The following is a 23084-nucleotide window of genomic DNA, read 5'->3' as shown; positions in this document are numbered from 1 at the left end:
AATAGTATTAAAAAAATCCTTGGTTGACTGTACCCTGGATAAGCCTGGTTTGTGTTGAAAATTTTAAAGGTTTCGTTTTTTACAATAAGTTTTATGAAATTTCACGTTGAAAGCAAAAAACGCCTTTTTCTAGCATATATAGAAAAAAAAGATAGTTTTGGGAATGTTTTTCTCATATTTGGGAAGTTTCGACGTATATCTTCAAAATTTTCTGTTAATTTAACTTCGAATAGAAAAAAAAACCCATCATTCTAGCATAAATAGAAGTAAAAAGTGTAATTTTTAGGAGGTTTTCCTATTTTAACCTATTTCACCCTCTTTCACCTTAAAGTTTTATTTTCGCAATAAAAAGTATCCTATGTCCTTTTCCCAAATTCCCATTCATCTCTAAACCGAAATTGATCAAAATTGGTTCAGCTGTTTAGGCGTGAAAAAGTCACAGACAGCCAGGATGACTTTTAAATTTATAATATTTGTAAGGATGCAAATATTGGAGAGTGTTAACCCACCAACCACGAATCACGACTTGTTTAAATTCAAAAGTGTAACATAAATTCTGATCATATAAATGAATCTTGAAAAGTAGTTCAAACGCGTTAATTACATGACAACAATTGTAAGCGTAGCATAGTTTCTTACACATTCATACATACATAATATTGTAGTATGTCTCAAAACTATACTCGTACTATACAATAATACTATATGTCGACTACGGACTACTCAATGGGTCTCGTATTACTATACAAACCTTTACTATTATGACTATATGAACACACAAAGTATAAACGAGAGCTACTCTCTACTCTCATCAGTTGTTGTACGGTACTCTATCAGATGTCGCCTGTTATTAAACAAAGCACACATATGTTTTATCTCATTCTCGCGTATACACATTTTATAAAACATAGTCATCGATCAGGTCGACTACATTGAGAGCACTACTACCATACCATGATGTATCCGCGCCGCGCCGCGTCCTTTTTAGAACTGTCATCTGCTTGTGTCGTATCGTTGTGAACTTGATAGTGGTATATTAATTTTCTAGAAATTTTTCAGTTATCTACTCGAAAATCAAAAGCAAAAATCTTAAAATCTTCTCAATAACTTGAATCTCAAAGAAAAAACTTTTAACTATGTAGGATGATAATCTCTTCAGACGGCTTTAATCCTGTAGGCAGAATTTCGAGTTATAGAGAAGCTTCGAATCTGTGGTTTGTCTCGTACTGAGCAGAAGTGCTATCGCAACAATATCGCTATGAGCGGTTGACCGTCTAAAGCTAGTTATTCCTATGGTATTTTTTCTGAAAACTCTTCAAATCAAAAGGATCGATATATCGTCCTTTCGCAGTCCCTATACAAACTAAACATTCATAACAAAACAATTCCTTTTCTTTGTGTGTTCAAACGCAAAGTTTGAATTTCTGGCTTAATAATAATAAAATCGAAGAAAGATATTGAAATCAAGAAATGTTTATTCTTTATCAAAGAACAAACAACTTAAGTTCGAAACGAAATGTTTTACTGTAAATTCAATGAATTCTGCGAAAATCTAATTCCAAAACGAAATTTTTACATTATTCGATTAAACATTAAGAATAACTATTCAAAAGTGCAATGATTTCAAAATTATCGAAATACAGTTTATTTCAAAGGGCCATTCGCAAACCTTATTATAAAACTTGGCTCATAGCTAAATTGTCTGAATTTTTCATATGTTGTAGCTGTAAACATTTTGAACAGTTTTGGAATTATTAAGCATTTTCCTCACTAATAAAGTAGTATTTTTCATTATTATTTCATTCCAAGTAGTTTTATAAATTAATTCCAGGTAGGAATTCCCATAAGATTTGTGCGTCATTTTTTATTGTCTAATCATGGAATATTTATCATCTAATTTTTATGGAATATTTATCATTTCGCAAAAAGTTTTCCTATGTCATTGAATGAAATTTATTCAATCAGAAAATAAATTTCCATTTGCTAAAGGTATCAGTCACCGTAGTTTGTATAATATAGTCGCCACTTCCGTCTGTCTGTCTGTGTGTACACTCTTATCAACTATCTATCCAAGTTTTCCATCATCAAATGGATGGATTGGTGGATGGTATGGAAGGCACTTTATACATCACAACTAATGCTCTTCTAATCAACTTATGTCAATTTTATTTACCCTTTATTTGACAATAATTATCTAGCTATGCTGTTAATTGCTATTATCGTTTACGCCATTTTAATTGTTCATGATTTTTTATGTTTTATTATGCTTTGTAATGTTCAATTCAATGATAATTATGTTAGAAATTCTGACATTCAGTTTCTATTTTATTCATAATATTAATCTTTCATTTTATTTGTTTCTTTATTCCTTGTTAATAGAAACGTTTTTTGAAGTGATCACTTGTTTAGGTTCGTTCACCTTTTTTGGGATGGGGAAAAAGGAATCGTCCAATTTGAACGCATGAAGTTTAATCTGAATACAACCTGCCTGGTGAATCAGTGGAATCACTGCAAAACTACAAATAAAAAAACTTGAGTTTTAAGTTTTCACTTATGTCGACAGTCCCCTTGACTGACTATTTTTTTAACTATTGCGGTTAATGCCATAGAAACAGAATCATTAACATTTTTATGCTTAATATCTCGGAATGAGTTACCCGGAATCGGTAATTCTTGCTAAAAATCGATAGTGAAAAGTACATCAATTGGCTCTTTCAAATTATGCCAAATTTAAGAACTTAAGATGCTCTAAGCTAAAAATCAGGTTTACACGCAAAGTAAATAATGGGATTGTTCCTAACAGAACCAGCCATAGCTGTATATTTCCCTTCTACCTTCATTTACCATTTCCTTTATTTTGACAAATTCTGTACAATGTATGTATTATTCAATAAAGAATAAATCTTGATCTATCCAAGATTAACTATTTGAATCTAATATAAATGAAGAAATTGTCCATTGGGGAGGGAGGGGCGGTGTTAGACTGAGGAATTAAACGTGAGGCTTTTATTTATACTGGTAAAATTTGATAAGTTAAATTAGTTAGTAAACAAATTAATCGTTTTCATTTTAATTAGGATAAAAATGCTTCTTTATAAACCAACTGAACGGCTAATGAAGCTAACTGCGACCATTACCTAACTCAAAAACCAATTAGTCTCGAAATTTCATTGCAGTTCGACTTTTAAACCTTCCTTGAACATAAATGGAAAATTTTCGATTTATAGTTTTCAATAGAAATGTTGGTTTTGACTACCCTGAATCCATTTGAGTTATATGAGTGCTTATCAAACATGTATCTCTATACAAATTGAAAAATATCGTTAAGTTTTTAAAATTTCTTAAACGTTCTACTTTATAAGACATAGAATAATAAAACTTAGAAACATGAGCGAAATAGAGAGAAACTAACAATGATAGGACGGTTTATATTAGAGATGCTGTACGATGGGTGTACGTTTAAATAATATTTCTTGTCGACTTCGACGCTATGTTATAAGAGAACTCCTCTAGTATTGAAAATACCATACATATTTCTGTTTCGTCGAGGATGAGAGCGAACCGAGTAGTGAGCGACACGACGCTACACCTAAACACAAGCATTAGATGACGAATGTTTTTATTCATTAATGACATTTTTTTTATTACATAAACCTAACAAGTATTATATAATTAATATTTGTATACAACTAACTCTCATATTCATTATAGTAAATAGTAAAATAGTAGATACTAGGTTAAGCTGGTAAAATTGTTTGTACGAGAAAACTAAGCTTATAGTAGATTTTTTTTTACTACAAGTTAAATATATTTATTTAGTTAGGTTATGGATTCAACTCGAGTTCAAGTACTGTTGACTTCATGTTATGATTTTAATTTTAATCTAGAAAAAATTGTACTAATTATAATTTTATTTTTGTTATATAATACGAAAATATCGTTCAAAATTTTATATGAAACGCAATAAAATATTGGTCTACTAGTTGAATTAAATCGGTTTTCGTGACTTTTGGTTCCTAACTTCATAATAATACTAGAGAAAAAATCGTAGCAAATTTTTATTACCAGTGAAATTTACAAAATTAAAAAACTAAACTCGCACTTAAAACGTATTATTTAAGTATTTAACACTCCCCATTAAATTACCTTTCAAACGAAACAGAAAAAATCAAAATCGGTTAATCCGTTTAGGCGCTACAATGTCATAGACAGACAGACACACATAGCGGTCAAACTTAAAAAATCCCTTTTTTGGTTCGGGGGATAAAAATCAATGGTACAAACATTAATAGTGCCCAAAAAAACCGTACATTTGATCTTTTATCATGTACTAGTGTGGATTTAATTTGTATGAATTTCTAAAAAATTTGGGAAAGTTTTGTAACGTTGTACTCTGTAGGTTCGATACAATAAAAACATCACTTGGTGAATTCTTTGAAAGATTTGACATATTTTACTGTTTAAGAAAAATACATAAAATCCATTTACAATCTTCATTTTCCAAATATATTCGTATCTCTTCGAAATTCAAAAACTTTTCGCACTGAATTGTAATGAACTCTCCATGTCGACTGACTTGTTATTTCCACAGCACCCATTACAACACATTTTCATTTTATATATGTCGTTTCCAAGAAAACCACCTTGTATTTTTGTTACATGCACATCTCCCTTAAATGTCAGGCTTAATATTTTTGCATTCTAAGTTTTTTCCTCAATCGCCCACGGTATATCAGACATTCAAAAGGTAAAATTAAGGATAAGAAAATGAGAAATTACACTATACCTTTATTTAAATTTATTCATTTATTTTGAAAAGCATATCCTATAAATTAGGTCATAGACAACGCCTTTCAAACTAATGATTTATATAGTTGTTTGTATAAAAATTTAAAAAAAATAAAAATAAAGATTTTACAACATATCTAGAAAGAAAATCGAAGACTGTAGTAATAAATTAGATTTTAATTTGTCAATTAGATTATTTCGTAAGATGAAATACTAATGCATAAAATAGATCATACGTCTGGTGAAAACTTAACGTAGAAAATTCTACGTTTAAAAAAAGACACGCTTTTATTGTAAAAGAATTAAATAGTACAAAATAATTTTTATATAAAATGAGACCAATTTTTTTTTATGATTTTTCGATTTTATCAATGAATAATTTTTGGGGTTTTTGGAACTCCGTTTATCTAAATGAGCCTTCTCGAAATACCTTCGGCATATCTTGCTTATCTGTACAGGGCTTCATAAAGAATTTAAGGAAATCACCATAGTAAATGTCCGATCAATCAATAAGTTTCCTGAAATCTATCCAAGAAGCCCTTAATGTATGGAATTTTGACCGATATGTCAAAAAGTATCCATCCAATCATGAAATGAAATCCATTTTTGTATTTTCGGGTCATAATTACTTTATAAATCAATTTGTGTCAAATTTCTAATCAATAACTTTTTTATGTTTTTTAAATTTTTTCAAAAGAGATAAATAAAAGCAGAGCCCAATAAAAATTGAAAAAAGTCTAGAAAAATCCTTTGTCACCAATCACAAAAACCTTAGTATCTTAAGGTAATTTTGGCCCAAAAATTACAAAAAAAAAAAGATTCATTTAATGATTGGATGGATGCTAATCGTGAAATATCGTGCAAAATTTCGTAGAAGGGTAGCATTTCTTAGATCAATTTGGCGAAATTTCCTAGAAAATCTTTGTTAAATAAACTGAATTTTCGTAACTTTTGTGCACTCTGGTTATTGTAAAAAACCATAATGAAAATATAATAAAAAACTTTATTATAATTGAAAATTAATTTGTAAATTTTCTTATTGTTTCAGCAACATTAGTTAAAACAGATTTAATCGAACAAATACCACAACTGGCTGTAGTATGTATGGAATCAAACATTCCTGAAATGACGGAAACTGTTGAAAAGTATTTACTGCCATTAGTAGTCAATTGTTTTAAAGATACCGATACTCAGGTCAGTAGTTAAGTTATTTTATACCGTTAAAAAGTATATTTATCTTCTTTTTTTTTTTCAAAGAATACGCTGTGTCATTTTACAAGCTAACATGTCATGTAATTGCATTATTTTGACGTTAATTGTTGCTTTAAACAGATTTTGAAATTGAGCGAGTCCAAAAAGAGGATCTATGAAAATTTTGAAAACATTTTGTTAAAATAATACAATCATTTTAACGTGTGAATAATTTTTAAAATATTGCTATTAGCTTATAAATAGGTACGACGTTAAAAAAAACAAATATGATTATATCATATACAAAACGAATTCAATATGAAGACACTTTTGTATAAGGCAGACTATGATTACGCCCGAAAAAATCCTCAATTTGAAATTTTTATTACCAATTTTTTTTTAATTATTTTTTTTTCTGGATTCATTTTATAGGTTCGAAAAACATCACAAGCCACACTATTAGTATTAATGGAACATAATCTCGTATCGAAACATACGGTGGAATTAAAAGTGTGTCCTACTGTTTTGGAAATATCCCGAGATTATGTCAATTCATCGGAAGAATTAACGAATGCTGAGGATTATGTTGCTGGTGCTATAAATGTAAGTAGTATAAATAAAAAATTTCTTCCAATTTTTTCATAATTTGTAGTTTTTTTTTACTTTGGGAAAATCTATTTTCTTTATGAAAGACATGGGTAGTGAGATGTTCCATTTTTATGATTCCGTCTCACTACCTTGTCTTTCATGGAGCAATTTAGACGAAACCACAGCCATCTTCATTTTAATTTACTTAATTTTTTTACAGTGAAATTGTTGAAAAATAAAAATTCTCTATTGAAATTTTAAACATTTTTTCTGTCGTATTACCCAGCCAAGAGTTTAAATGAAAACCTTTGGCTGAATATAGAGACAAATCTGTTGATAATAACTTTACATATTAATCAGGCGATAGTGTGAGAAGTCTTCCTTAAGGTTTCCAACACTTATTCACTAGTCTTTTAAACCCTTACGCCCCCACCTGTCTCATAGAGACAGAGCTATCCCTCATGTAAACGTATCTAAAACATTTAAGAAATTCTCAAAAATTTTCGCATAATCTTCTTCCAATAATTTTGGCAAGAAGCAATCGAGAATTCGGCTCAGATTCCTGGACATAAGTCAACACCTTAGCCAGTTTCTGACTGGTATATCAGTTTTGGATCGGAAGCAAGATAGTAAATGCATTCAAAATTTTGCCTGTAAATTCCAAAAAAATAGTTAAGTAATTATGTTTCTTGGGGTTATGAACCTACTTTTTCAAACGTTTTTACTCCTATAAATAGTGCTATTGTTCATTTCCTTTCTTTGTTAAACTAAGAACACTCTCCATTAAATAACCTTCCAAAAATAAAAAACCAAAATCAGTTCATCTGTTTAGGAAGCTACGATGCCAGAGGCAGGCAGATACACACACACACACACATAGGTCAAACTTATAACATCCTTCTTTTTGGTTCGGGGGTTTAAAATAGGTGGGCTAAAACATCGCCTCATGCTAGTTCAAGTGAAAATCAACTTTAGCGTGTTTCATGATTGTGGCATCTAACCTGGTTGTTGTAGATATATTTTAACAAATCTATCACAGCCAGCTTTGATGAGCACAATTATGAAAATAATCTACATACAAAATATTCTTAAAAAATCGAAAAATATGAATCATTTCAATTCATCAATTTGGTTGTGAAATGTTTTGTTTTTGATATTCATATCACAGCCACTTTGATGAGCTTGACGTGTTTTTCCAGCAACATTTTTCATTTCAGCTTTTTCCATCGTTATGCATTACTCAATCGACAAAATGGTTGTGAAATGTTGGTTTACAAATTCATATCACAGCCATTTTGACGAGTTCAGTGGTGCATGTTAAGCATGTGTAAAGGGAAGCTCGGAATTGGATTATCATCTTTAGAAAAATTGCATTTTATATCTCTCATCAACTGGATGTGAAATGTTTTTAGCTTCATATCACAGCCAGCTTTGATGAGCGATAAATCATGTAAAATCATCAAGCCAAGAAATCATCGAGGAAAATTTTTTGAAAAATTTAAAACCTGGTTAGTTATGGTCATCAACTGGATGTGAAATGTTATTTTTTTATCAATCATATCACAGCCAGCTTTGATGAGCGTAAAGATCCACAAATCATCTGTTCGAATTTAAAAAAATTTTATTATTTAATTTTTTTTCAAAAAAAAAAAAAAAAACGATTTTTTATTTAAATTTTTGTTTATTTTTTTAGTTTATGTCAAAATTGGCACCATTATTAGGCAAAGACGCAACGGAACGCTTATTTTTAAATCGATTTTCGGAGTTATGCTCGTATGATCGTTTCTCTGTTCGAAAAATGTGTGCAGCCAGTATTGGAGAATTTTGTGCGGTTGTCGGTAGCGAAGCATATGAAAAAATTCTTGTAAGTATTACAAATTAAAATTGTTTAGTAAAAAAAATTTCTGACGTAATGTAGCTCAGTAGCTCAATATCTGACCGTAGTAAATTCTCGTTAAACTCCAGTGTTAAAAATTTTTTAAGGCATAGCTTTAAAAAGGCATTATTTCTAGAGGCACATAGGAATGTTTTCAGGAAAAGGCTCTAGAAGATCTCTTTGTAATAAGGATAGTGCAAATTCAAATGAAAAAATATGAACCAAGTTATTTTCTTTTCAGAATCCTAAAAACTAAATACTTTTTCTTTTGTTTATAGCTACCACGATTTATTGGATTATGTGATGATGATATTTGGGGTGTACGAAAATATTGCGCCGAAGTTATAATGTCAGTATCGTGTGCATGTCCACCTCATTTGCGACGAACGGCACTAGCACCAGCATTTGAACGATTATTAGATGATACATCACGTTGGGTGCGGATTTCTGCATTTCAAAATTTAGGACCATTTATTTCAACATTCGCTAATCCACGTATCACTGGTCTTGCGTACAGTCAAACTGGTGAATTAGTGATAATTAATCCTAAGGGAACTGAATTTAGGTAAAGAAACATTTTGTTTTTCACTAATAACTCTCGTAAATTGCTTCTACATTATTGCATTTCCTTTTTCCTATTTTACCACAAATTACATTACCCGTTTTCACTGTTTCTAAATTCTATTTGTAGAAGCACCCCCAAATTGGTTTGGAAAAGTTTTAGATCAATTAATCCAACACATCTAACTGGAATATATTTGCGTGGACAATCGTTAAGCTATTTTTACTTTTCAACTTACTTTTATAACTCGAAAATATGAATAATCGGTCCAGTTTTAATTAAACCTTATGAAATTATGAATAGAGTCCGAATAATCTCAGTTTTTCCCGTCATATCAGTTAATAACTTGGATTATCTAAGTTATCACATTCTGTTCGTGCAAAATTTTATCTCAATTTGAAATAGATGCCATAGGGAAGGCTTTTTTCTGAGGTGTAAAGTTGTCATCCCTTGTATTATTATTCATGTTAATTCTATATCTGTATAAATTAGTAATTATAACTCTCGCGTATCCTTTCCGCTCTAAAAGAGCAATCTCCAATTATGAATATTTTCGCAGAAGAAAAATTTTTACGGTTGATTTTGACAACAGCAGCTTTTTCAAATTTCTTTTCATTCTGAATTTAACTGTCAAATTCAGAGTCTCTGAACAAGAGGTATCATCTAAAATAAAAAGAAAAAACACAATATTTTTGTGAAAAAAGCTCATAATTTTATGTTAATTCAAAATACAAACTCTGAAGTTAGTAATGTAACATAATATTTTGTAAATATCCGCCGCGATTCTCCTTAAAAAATGGTCATTCTTTTGATTAAAATTTTCATTATATTTCCGCGTAATTGCCGCCGTATCTTGCGAATAACAGCTGTAATATTATCTTTGCGTGATTGAATATTTAGCGGAGCATGGGCTTAAACTTTATTTTTAACTTAGCCTCAAAGAAAAAAGAATTGGGTCTTCCTGGGTTTTCTCTCACTCACACTCTCAGCTTCGGAAGCGATATTTTCAGTTGATCTAGTCGAACAAAAATGAGCTGAATTGTTTAGATCATAAACTTGTCTGAGACGTTCGAATTTATCGATTCATTTCATTATAGTTTCGCGAAAATCTAGTTTTTCTTTCCAACGTCATTATGTTGACACCTAAAAGAAAGATAGTTAATTTAAAATGACACCTCTTGTGAAAGACCCCGTTAAACAGCTGGACTAGACCCAGGCAAGTAATATTCCGAAAATTTCGTTATGTTTAAAAAATAATTAATAAGCAATTTGTAACTATTTAAATAGAATATCGTTTATTTTCTCTATTGTTATAGATTAAATTCACCTGCATTTACAGATTTATTTTTGGATGATAATAATAAATATACAAATTATTATTTTAATAATTACAATTATAATACACCAAAATCATCCTCAAATTCAGCCTCAACCTCTTCTCAATCACACTCAAATAATCATAATTATTTTGAAGATAATCAATATGTACGTTATTTTGATGATACAAACAATAACACTGAAAATAATGATCTGAAATTATTTTTTAATCAAGACACTGATATAACTGCTGCTGATGATACCCAAAAACAAGCTCAAGAAAACAATCCTATTAATTCCATTTCCTCCCCATCTCCATCAATACTACGGGAATTCTTTAACACAATTGATAAAACAAACAAATCCGCTGGAGATGATGTCCAAAATATAACACAAAAACCAGCACAAGAAAACAATTCTATCAATTCCAGTTCATTCTCGTCTCCATCAATACTTCGTGAATTCTTTAACACAATCGATAAAAACAAATCCGATGGAGATGATGTCCAAAATATACCGGATATAATCATATCGAACTCAATTCCTTCCTCGAATGTTACACCATCGACATCGTCTCCATGTGATAAAACCGATTCTTTATCCATACTTCGTGAATTTCTTAACACAATCACAACAAGAAGTTCTGAAGAAGATGTCCAAAAAATTATTTCTACCATAACCACTATATCCCCATCCGAAATCAATCCTTCGTCTGATAATTTAATGAAAAATATCTTGAAAGAAAATTTTACGTTAATTAATAGGGAAAATGAGGAACTATCACCAAATCATAGTAGCGGTGGGGGTGATAAATCATCTCCAATGGAAATTGATGAAGAGGTGTCCGAAATAGTTATAATTGAAAATACGGAAAAATCAACAGCACCAAGTCCAACAATGATCTTAGTCAACGGTGCTGACGATCAAACGAATAATACAGTCGAGGAATTGTCACCACCTCAACCTCCGGTGCCATCTATAGTTATAAATCAAGAAGAGAGTAAAGAAGAATGGTTAAAACCGCGTAATAAAAATAAGGAACGTCGACGTAATAAAAAAACGCATAAAGAATTAATTCTTAAAAAAAAATTAGTTCAAATAAATTTAGATAGCGAGAATGCGTTAACGAATGATGTAAACGCATTAACGAATGATTTATCTACGTTAAATCTTAGTGAGACAACAAATACAACAGATATAGTACCTAATATAAATAGTCAAGATGAGCAAGATGATAATAATAAGAGTGAATCACCACCGCCTCCTCCAAGACCACCTAGTGAACCAGAACCGACTAGTGATGATATTGAAAAAATAAATAATTTTAGTGATAATGTAAAAATTGAGAATATTGATGAGTCTAGTAATAATTCAAGTGATGATCTAGAAAAATATAATTCACACCAATTTTGGTATATTAGTCCTGAATTACCATTAGATATGGACATTGTAGAGGCTGGACGAAAAACTTCGACGTCGTTTACGCAAGAGTGTACAACTACGAATGTTTTAGATGATCATAATATAATGCTAGATTCGACAATACCAATGACAATAACATCAACTTCGTCGGATAATGAAAGTGTTGATAGAGGAGGTTAGTTGAATTTTTTTATGTATAATTCTGCCGTTTTTAGGCAAACTTTTGATTAGATACAGTGGCCAAAAATTTAGAATTATCAAGGAATATAATTAACGGGGAATTTTGAAAAAATTTAATAAAGGAAATCTTTAGTGCCACCTATTAATAAAATTTATGTTAATGGTTTTCTCTAGTGCCTTCATTTGATTATTTAGTACGTGGGAGATTTTTATCCCAACTTTCTTAATATAAACTTTCTGAATGACAGAGTTCTGAATGGAAAAGTTGTCTAGGTTTATTCTAACAGCTTTTAAAAAAAATTAATGTCTATGATTTCTCTCTAGTTTCTTCATTTGACTATTTAATACTCGGGGATTTGTATCCCAACTCTCTTAATTTGAACTCTCTGAATGACTAAATTCCGAATGAAACATTTGTCAAAGTTTAGTCTAAGAATAGGGTATTCCACTTTTTTTGAAAAAGTACTTCAAAATGTTGATAAAAAATAAAAAAAATCCAACAAAAATTTATTTCGGAAAAATACACACGCTTTCTTGCCAAAAACTTAATTAAATTTTAAACCTTTTTTAAACTGTCAAAAACGCGGGCATCCAATTTGATGACGTAATATGGGTATCACTATATGAAATAACAGTAACTTTAACAGATATATTCATAGACATCTGATTATAATAAATATAAATACTTATTATCTATGTTTACATAATACCCAGCTGTCTACAGTGAACTAATTGATGGTCTATGACTCATGCCGCTATGACATCACAGCAGGGCTTACCCGCATTTTAGGTCACATGATATACAGTTTAAAAATTACTATTTTTAATTTTAATATTTTACAAGAAAAATGTGCTTTTATGACTCGAAATCAGAATATTTAAGTATATTTTTACATAAATTTTAACTTTTTTCAAATTTTATGATTTATTTTTGACTAACGATAATACTCTATTCTTTTAAATGCACAAATATCAAATAAGATGATTTTTGCATTTTTATATTTGACAATTTGAATACCATTCTTGGTGAAAATCCTTCAGTTTTAAGCTTACCGAGCAAATTTCCAGCTTTTTGAAATGATTGTTAAGTACTTCGTCAAGTCCTTAATCCATAAAGAAGTGTTAATCCATATTTTTCTTAAACTCAACTATTTCGTCATAAAAAAAAGAGTCTTTCAACAAGAAGGTATCATTTAAAATTAAAAACGCAAAATTTTTGTGAATTGGAAAATGGCCCCGTCCAACTGAGAATAAACCTCTTCAACGTCCATAGCATCAATTTTAGGTCAAAAAAAGTCAATCAACATCATTCGGTAACCTAATCCATTCTACTGAAACGGTCGCACCAGAATCATTTCAAAAAATGTGGCCCAATCTTCTTTTATTCTTCTGTTCTTAGAATATATATCGTAGGTTTTTGGAGCCCTAGATGCGAAAGTTTTGATAATTCACGTTCTACCCAGGTAGATGAAAATGAGCCTCATCTCTCAGAATAATTTTCTTTAAGAATTAATGATCTTGTTCATGCATCTTGCACCTTATAGCAAGTAGGCAAATATTTTTATGCAAAATACGATGCAAAGTAGCCGTGGATAGGCCCAAATTCTGTGGTCGTCTTGAAATGAAAAAAACCTGGGTTTTCAGCCACACTCTCATCTACAGCTGCGATATTTTTAGTTGATCTATTTGAATCAGCTCGAGCTGAAGTCTTTACATCACCAACTTGTCCAAGGCGTTCGAATTAATCGATTAATTTCGCTATAACAGAAAAAACTTCGAAGCGATATTTTCACCATTTTCGTAGTGTATCGATCCATACTTGAAAATTTCATAGTTTTTCTATGGCAAACAGCATCGAATGAAGTTTGTATGTTGACACCTGATATATAAGTGGGAAATTAATACCTCTTGTTGAAAGATTCATTACTTCTTTTTAGCTTGTAAATGGACACTCAAATACATATGATTATATCATATACAATACGAATTTAATGTGAAGACATTTTTGTATAAGGCAGACTATGATTAAGTCCAAAAAAAATTATTGTAATTTACAGTTTCTAAAGAAAATTAATAAAAATAATTTTCTTTCCAGTGAAACTGTACTCAGAAATACTAAAACATAACACAAGTATACCAACCATACGCCATTTAGAATCACCAAAACAGCATATTGTACCACAATTATTAATCGAACATTACACGTCAATGACTGATCCAGTATTAGCATCGTTAACGGATGCTGAATTAAGTTATCATTGTGCATTTAGTTTCCCAGCGGTGGCATTAACATTGGGTAAAGATCATTGGGATCTATTACATAAAACGTATATTACATTAGCGGCTGATATACAATGGAAAGTACGGCGTGCTGTTGCTGGTTCGTTACATGAAGTTGCAACTATCTTGGGCGAAAAATTAGCAACTGAGCATTTAGCACCAATTTTTGATGATTTAATTAAAGATGTGGATGTTGTTCGAATTGGTGCTTTGAAACATATGGCGTACTTTTTTAAAGTAAGTTTATTATTTTTATTTTTTATATATATAATAATATTTTATTCTTTGCATAAAATGCTGCTTTTGACTAGTTTCAAACTAGTCAAAACTAGTCTACTCCTGAAGGGTAACATTATTTAAGCTTGAAACCCTGAAAATGTCCTTGGTTATTATCCTTTGGGAAACCTGAAAATGTCTTTTAAAAAAGAGTATGTCGAATTTTCGTCTTTTTTTCACTCGATCTAATATCATTTTGAAGCATCGAAAAGAAATTTCCTTTATCCGGTCATGTATCTCTGTTACAGCAAATTATAAACTGTAAATAGTCTTTGCACTCTGCAATCATACATGTTTGGTGTCTGGTTGCACTTTGATCGCGTGTCTAAGTTTTATGACGAAGTGGTGAGGTTTTTATTTTAATTTAAAAAAGTGTACTTAAAAAACAATATTTTCAGTCCTGGAAATCCTTGAAATGTCAGAAAAATCAGCGAGTTGAAATTCATCTCATTCACTAACTAGTGCCATGTAATGAAATTTTGCGAATTGTAACACACATCCATTTACTCCTTTTTTACACATCCTTTATAATGTGTGCCCTCGTGAGTAAGCAGTGATGTTTACAAAAAAATGTTTCAAATAAAAGTTGTTTATTTTTAAATAGATAAGGAACATTTTTTACAAATAAACTTTTATTCTATCTCTAACGGTTTACAAGATGGGTCCTACGGACCAAAGACCCAATTGACCTGTGTTCCTCATTTACGAACTCGACCTCATTTTTTGTCCTGAGTATGCTGTAAAAATTTCAGCTTGATATCTTTTTCCTTTTTTGAGTTATCGTGTTCACAGACGGGCGGGCGGACAACCAAAAATGGACTAATTAGATGATTCTATGAACACCTATAACAAAATTTTTTCCGTAGCATCAATATTTTTAAGCGTTACAAACTTGGGACTAAACTTTTATTTCATATATACATGATATAAAAATGCATCTAAAAATTATTAGAGGAAGAAGATGGAATAAAAGTTCGATGAATTAACACAAAATCAGCCATAAATAGATTTTTTGAACAAAATAAAAACACGATCTTCAACAATCCGAAATATTATTTTAACGTGAAACTTCCATATGGATGCTTTGAAGTTATTTTTATTAAAGGCAATAAAGGCAGACTTTAATTAAGCTCATGCCATGTTTTCTGAAATTATTTTATTTTTCACTACAAGTTTCCATGTTATGAGTGACTTTCCTACGCTCCTTACTTTGGATCCAGTACAAAGTTTTATGTTCATGCATATTTGTTTTGGCCCTATCGAAGCTTAATCTTGTTTATTTAATAACAAATTGAGTCAAAATGAGGCCCATATCAAGATTTTAACTCTTAAGGTCACTGGTTAGTTAGTTAATATAACTTTCACGGTATTACCCTGAGTTCGAACATAAAATTATACTTTTCCTGATCACGAAGATGTTTTTGGCTTATTAAAATTGTCGAACTTCTTCATATCCATTGAGTTCCTTGAATGTTCATTATTCATTCATAAGAACTCCTTGAATTTTCAGCATCATCATCACAGGAACTCTCCATAGAAATTCCTTGAATTTTCGCCATAGTCTTCCCTGGACCTTGTTTTTTGAATTTTTATCTATGAAGGTAAATAATTTGTCTGAATTTTGACATTTAAATAGAAAAACCGTGAAATTTCTACACACTTCAGGAAAATGTGTATTAACAAGATAAACCTTTTAAAATTCGAATTTGTGATGCCATTAAAATTAAAAAATTGCGAATAAAAACAGTTACTTATGTTGACTTCTTTTTTTCAGATTATTGCACCTCACAGACGTAACCAATATTTACCACGTTTAGCCGAATTTTTGGTTACCGATTCTGCATTAAATTGGCGATATCGTTGTGAATTAGCAAATCAATTATTACTTTCATTACCGTTATGGACGGGTCGAGATGTGGGTCGACATATTTTACCATTAGCAAAAGAATTATTACAAGATAAAGTAGCTGCAGTTCGAGCAGCTGCAGTTTTATTGGTAAGTTTTACTAATTTAATTGTTTGATTAGAAAATGTGTAAAATAAATTTATTTGTTTCTAGGTTTCTGATTTAATACATCACGTGGAATCGGAATCGTTAAATAAACGAGCATTTCCAAACGTTGCACAAATATTTAATGTACATTTTGCACATTCGAAAAGTTGGGTACGTCGACAAACGTTTGCTACATTATGTGCAAAATTAGTTACACAATATGTTCTACCGCCTGAAACCTTTGCCAGAGATGTAATGCCTCATTTTCTAGATCTTAGTTGGGATCCAGTAGCGAATGTACGATTAGCTGTTGCTAAAACATTAGCTAATAACATTTTAAAAAATGGTAAGTTCAAATTTTTAATGATGATTAAGCTTCTTCCAAGTCCTTAATAAATCTTATGTATTCAAACGAGCAATTCTGGTATGCATGTATTTGGAATCTCGGCTTCAACGATTTTCGTGACATTTAGTATGCAGGGGGTTTTTGGGGCAAAAAATCGATCTAGCTAGGTTTTATTTTTAAAAAAACGTCGTTTTATCTCGAAAACGGTTGCAACGATTTTAATAAAATTTAGTATGCAGGGGATTTTTGGGGCCGAAAATCGGTCTAGCTAGGTTTTATTTCTTAAAAACGCCGTTTTGTCTCGAAAACAGCTGCAACTATTTCCATTAAATTTAGTAAGCATGGTGTTTCGGGGTCGAAAAATCGATCGAGCTAGGTTTCATTTTTAGAAAACGTCGTTTTATCACGGAAACGGCTCGAACGTTTTTCATAAAATTTAGTATGCAGGGGGTTTCGGGGCCAAAAAATCGTACTAGCTAGGTTTAATTTTTAGAAAACGTCGCTTTATCTAAAAAAAATAATAACGATCAAAGCTCGGCCATCCAGGTACTTAATTTTTAATTTCGAAGAATTAAAGCAACTTGCTGCGATAACTACAAACTATAAACGTTTTCACGCTGACCTAATTAAAAAAATGAACCTCATTCATTATTGCTCAACAGCTGTAGTTGTTACTATGTATTAGTTTATTAACTATCCCCGCGCTCTTGTCCGGTTTTGATTGCGGTAGACTTAAAGCTGTGATTTATTTTTGTGAACATTTGAACAGCAATACCAACTCGACAATCTTAGAGCGCTTTTAGGGCTTTTAACTTGTTAAAAAAGCAGTATATTCATGCGAATAGAGATGACAAAGATGACAGATATCATTGTAAAGTGCGAGTTGACATTCATAGTGCCATGTGTAAATATCACACGGCCGAAGCTAGTGCTTTTACTCGGTTACGCGCTATTATCTGACATTTCCAGCGTCCGTGTAAACAAGCATTGTCAACTCACAAGAACAGCTAGTAAATACTTTGAAATTACCGGTTTAATAGCTGCGTTTTCCTTATATCTACTTAAGGAATTGCAGAACCTCCTTGCCTCGGAAAACTTGCTCAATTTTTCTTTTTTCAACATATGAATTTAACGTAAAAAAGAAATATTTTTTTAAAATACATACTTTATTTTGCAGAATATTTTGCAGATCCAAATTGTATACACAACGAACCATTATTAAAGGTGCTACGACGGCTACAATCAGATAAAGATCGAGATGTACGCCAAGCCGCTTCAACTATTTTTTAAATATATTTTTATATAATATATTTATTATATTTGTTTTTTTAACGAAAATTGTCTTTTTACATAATTATTATTATTATTAATTAGTCCCTTGTGTCTTCAATCCAGACATTTTGCCTTATTTTTATTTTTTGTTTTTTTCCTTCTTTTTTTTTATTATTAAATATACAATAATGCTAATGTTAATTTAAAATTAAACAATCAATAACTTTACATTCAATAATAATTTTTAATTATATTTTTGTTTAATCCGTTTTTTTTTTAATTTGTCTATTTATTTCTTTTGTTTTTAAAAAAGAGTTGAAACTTTTAATAGTTAATAATCTTTTTTTAACATCGTCAAATAATTCAGCTTAAACAATACGACTACTTTTGAGATTGTCGAGTTATTTCAGAACGACTGAAAATTTGAGAAGCTGTTTCTCTTTCAGATATTCTTGGAAATATTTTAATTGCGCGCCTGGACTAAAATTGGTAAATTTTAATTGAATTGCATAAAAAATACTTTCTAAGGACAATCAAAATAATTGTTGCATTTTTTATTTAAATATCATCCCCAAATGATGCTTGCCTCATAAGTTTTGAACTCATCCTGGCAACAGAAGCCTAGTTTTACATTTGTTTAGGCTAAGAGATGAATCTTCAGTTTCAGCCAAATTTATTCAGGAATATTTTATATGTGATATAAAGACACCTTACAGGAGAGCTGAAAATTCTGAAAAACCAAAATGATCAGTATCAAAAAGCTGGGAGCTAGTAAGTAATTTACTTTAAAAGCTACTGATGAAAACTATTTAATTTCATTTCCAAAATCATTTGTTAACTTTTCAAATTATAAAAGAGAATCTAAAACTGAATAGTTCCTAGCATTGAGATGTGAAAGTATTGCATTCTTGCAACTTAAAAACAACCATGTATATCTTATCGATTCTAGAGAAACGACACAAATTCTCCGGCTACAGGAAAATAGTCTTTGGATATTAGTTCGCGGTTAATAGTTCATTCTATAATGGAAATGAACCTGTGGAGGAAAATTGATTTCAAACAGTAAAAATGCAATTATTAAACTATAAAATGAATATGACGAAGTTATTTTCTGAACCTGAGGCCGTCTAATTCTGATTGATAGATTGTTATATCAAGTGATCAAAATAACTATTGAAAGTTTCTATTCAATCGTGTTTTGTAATTTGAAGAAAGAAAAAAAAAAACAGATTAAATTGAGATTGAATTAATCGTTTTTAAATAATTTTAAGCTCGCTTTTTAAATTTGTTTAGAAACAAAATTATTGCCAGTAAAATTAATTAGGCTTTTAATATATTTGTCAAAATTTAGAAAAAAAATTTGCATGATATTTATGGGCATGAAATTCGAATTGAAGGAGAGGCAATGATTGATTTTATAACTAAAAAAAATTGATCTCGTAGAATTTTTATTAAAAATGGCTAGTGATTTATGGATTCTCAAGAGACAAGGAATTATGATGTAAAATTTAAGAAATAATTCGAAAAATGTCGATCGATGAATAAATAATTTAAAATAAGAACCAAATCGAGTCATTTGTGAATAAGAAAATTCTAGATTGAAATAAATTTTTACAACCATTTTTATTGGCTTTATAATAATAAAACTTTGGTGCCTCTTTTTTATAGCAAAAATTTACTTAATCCAACTGCCTAGACAAAAATAATAAACTTTTTTTATACAATCATTGTGAATGAAGCTTTTTGATAAATCCATTTGTACAATTTTAAGAGTCCATTTCATCACCTTTGAAAAAAAGTTTATCAACGATTAATATTAAACAAATTTGATGGAACTAGCCCTGAGTAAATAAATTTCCATAATGATTTTAAATATTTTTATTGAACAAAATTTTTAAAATGATGTTAAATATTGCTCAAAAAAAAAAAAAAAAAAAAATTGGGAGAAGAGTGAACATAAACAAATGATTCTAAATATATGCGAAAATAATTTGTATATTATTAAAATTGTACTATTTTACAACTATGAGATTATTTAAAGATAAAGCTCCACAAATTTTTCTCATATAATTGGATTTACTTTTCTAGATAAAAGAATGATTCAAAGAAAGCAATTATTATTTTCTTGAAGCCCGATTTAATCATTATTGATTAGTTAACTTTAATCAATATTCATCCAAATCTAGTAACATTTTTTTATTTTACTCATGTTCCGTGCGATCAATAGCTTGTTGCCAATTGAGTGTGGTATATTTTATTTGTCACATGCGAATGAAATATATATTGAAATGAAATTTAATTAATAGATTAAAAAAATTAATCAATGATGGTACAATCGAGTCTAGTAATTTTAGTATTTTACATTCAACAGCACCTAAAAATAAATAAATTGTTTTCTTATGAAAAAAACAGTGAGGAATGAGCGTTCAACGGGAGAGCCTCACATTACACACACGCTGTTAATAATAGCAAAATTTATTTTTAAACACTCGGTATATTCATTGAAATTAATAAGAAATAATTTTTGTAATTTCAACAATTGCGTATCAAGATTATTTTTAAAATAAACACAATTTTCCTCAAGTGATATTTTTTCTTTGTTAGTGCGATTTTTAGATTTCTGTTAGATTTTTTTTATTTTGTAATTAATTTTTAGTAGGAATTTTCTGGAACGAAAAAAAAAAGATTACCTCTTGTTATTATTAATACATATTAGTAATTAATTATGTGAATGAGACTGAATAAATCTGAGTACTATTTTAGAAATATTAAATATTATAAAATAATTGTTCACTTTTTTAAATTTAGTCAAATTTTTTTTGTGTAATTTGTTTTTCAGCTTTTTGTACTATCCAAATAATGATCGGATAAATTAAAATGGAATAATTAATTGTTTAATAATATTAATGATAATATTTGCCTACGTTATTATTGATAACTATTTTCGATTGTAAATTTTTTTAATGTGTTAATAAAGAAAACAAATAAACAAATTATTAATTGTTATAAGATTGACGATTGTAATATATTGTAAAATTTCAATAAAAAATAATAATTTTGTACAGATAATTTTTCCTTATTTTAATTATATCCTCAACATTTTACAAAAACTGACAAAAGATACGGTGTGCTACAAAATTTTATAAATGCAGAAAATAATCGAACGTGTAGTATAACATTAAAATGAATTAAAAAAGACATTTATTTAATGGTATAAAATTTATACAATAAATAATCAGGACTACAATAACAAGTTAAATAAATTTTAGAATAGAGCTTTTCTTCCGAGCAACCTCTAGAGCATCCGGAGCACCACCATCAAACAGAATGCAAATTTCGACTATGTTTATTTCCTTGCTAGATTCATCTAGATTCTAGAGCCACCAAGTCAGAACGAAGAACAATCCGTACGATGAATATTTGTCTATTGATGTTCGAGGCAGAACCTGGGGGTATCGCGATCGCCAAGCAAGATGGTCTTGAACGGCTTTATGCCGCCATTAGAACAATGATTCGGCGACGCTCGTTGGATCAACGATTCAGCGTGTGCGATAATGTCTCATTGACATAACCACAACGTCGACATCTTTTATCGCCTTGTTCATTTAATAAAACGGCGCCAAGTCGAGCTCGGTGGAAAAAATGATAGATCGAGTATTTTTATTCAGCAGGAAATAGTTGTTCGCTTCTCTTAGTTTTGTACAGGAGTACGCCTTTCTCCAATCTGATTTTCTTAGTAATCTAGCAAAGTAGTATGTTCTAATTGGTCTACCAAAGCAGGTAGACAAAGGGCCCGGAATATATGATTGATTTTTGCAACGTATTATAAAAATCATCTTTTTTCTACCTTGCATAAAGTATTTTAGGAAATTATTGCTGTTATTGGTCAGTTAAAATTACTTTGGCTACGCATATTACTAACCAATCAGTTCGTACCTTCTGTAGTGGCCAATGTACTGGATCGAAATTCTTATCTAAAATTATGTTGTAAGAAATGCATATTTAAAATTACGTTGCTATTTATAAATATCCTCAGCGTTTTGAAAAGCGGACATGTTATAAGATGTTGTTATTTCAGAGCGGCTTACTCTAGAAACAAATCGATTACTCAAGAAACATTCACCAAAAGACAAGCAAGGTCATTTAGAAAATCAAAATAAACTAGTAGAGTTCTCAGTTGCCAACTATCAATCAATTAGGTTGAAATTGTTTGTTCATAAACAACTAGGCAACTTTCAAACGTAATTTTAAGTTGCTTCTCTATACTCCATACACTAAAGCAATAAATATCCAAGGAAAATCTAGGCTTTGTGCTTATAAACAAACTACTGTACAAAGTACAAAAATATTACGAATTATATCATTGAGGAATAAATTTCGATTTTTGCAATTTCCTAGTTATCTAGGAAATTGAGGCAAAAGTCGAAATTTATTTTGAAATATCCTAGAGTTCTCTTTTATTATCTTTGATAATATTTATATCATTGAGGAACCTTAAATCTACCCAAGATCCCTTAAATCAAGCGACGAGATCAAAATCAACATTAAATTTCCGAATTACTTGCTGCTTCTCGCAGATAGGATGCGTCACTATGCCTGTTTTCATCACTTAAATAGGACACCGTGAGCCTATGTTTTAATTCCAACTTCCCAGATACGTAAAGACAAAAAAATGATTTGAATGATTGAAAAAAATTGAAACATAATGGACGTTGAAACACTATTTTTGTTTTTAAAAAATAACGTACAACCGAACATACGTTTAATTTATAGATTGTTTACATTTGGCTACCTGCCATGTAGGATTTGTTTACATTACTATCATCATAGAATAATTATTATTTTATTTACACACCTTTAATGCACTTTGACCTTTATTAAAATCCAATAAAATTAATTTTCTAAACTAATAACCAACTAAGAATAGAATAATGATCTACATAAATCTAATTTAAACCGTTCGAGCTGAAAATTGAAAATTACTTTCATTTCT

The 23084-nt window shown here is 30.0% G+C and overlaps 1 protein-coding gene and 1 non-coding gene across 6 annotated transcripts in view; both read left to right on the top strand.

The window, feature by feature from the left end:
* Positions 1-18238, top strand: part of LOC123296623 (serine/threonine-protein phosphatase 4 regulatory subunit 1-like) — a 241718-nt gene extending 223480 nt beyond the window's left edge. For 4 of the 5 annotated variants that reach the window (XM_044878173.1, XM_044878175.1, XM_044878177.1 and 1 more), the window contains 9 exons: positions 5831-5982; positions 6412-6582; positions 8261-8431; positions 8722-9008; positions 11087-11919; positions 14020-14441; positions 16255-16476; positions 16540-16819; positions 17997-18238. In XM_044878173.1, the coding sequence (XP_044734108.1) occupies positions 5831-5982; positions 6412-6582; positions 8261-8431; positions 8722-9008; positions 11087-11919; positions 14020-14441; positions 16255-16476; positions 16540-16819; positions 17997-18109 (2651 nt within the window). In that variant the 3' untranslated portion in view covers positions 18110-18238. The remainder of the gene's footprint in view (positions 1-5830; positions 5983-6411; positions 6583-8260; positions 8432-8721; positions 9009-11086; positions 11920-14019; positions 14442-16254; positions 16477-16539; positions 16820-17996) is intronic. The other variant, XM_044878174.1, reaches the window with a different exon arrangement.
* LOC123297050 lies at positions 15729-15872 on the top strand. The gene has a single exon (XR_006535234.1). It is a non-coding gene; the product is annotated as a small nucleolar RNA SNORA16B/SNORA16A family (small nucleolar RNA).
* Positions 18239-23084: the final 4846 nt, after the last annotated feature.

Source organism: Chrysoperla carnea, chromosome 3, assembly GCF_905475395.1.
Source record: "Chrysoperla carnea chromosome 3, inChrCarn1.1, whole genome shotgun sequence".
NCBI lineage: Eukaryota > Metazoa > Arthropoda > Insecta > Neuroptera > Chrysopidae > Chrysoperla > Chrysoperla carnea.
This window is presented reverse-complemented; position numbering and strand designations above follow the sequence as displayed.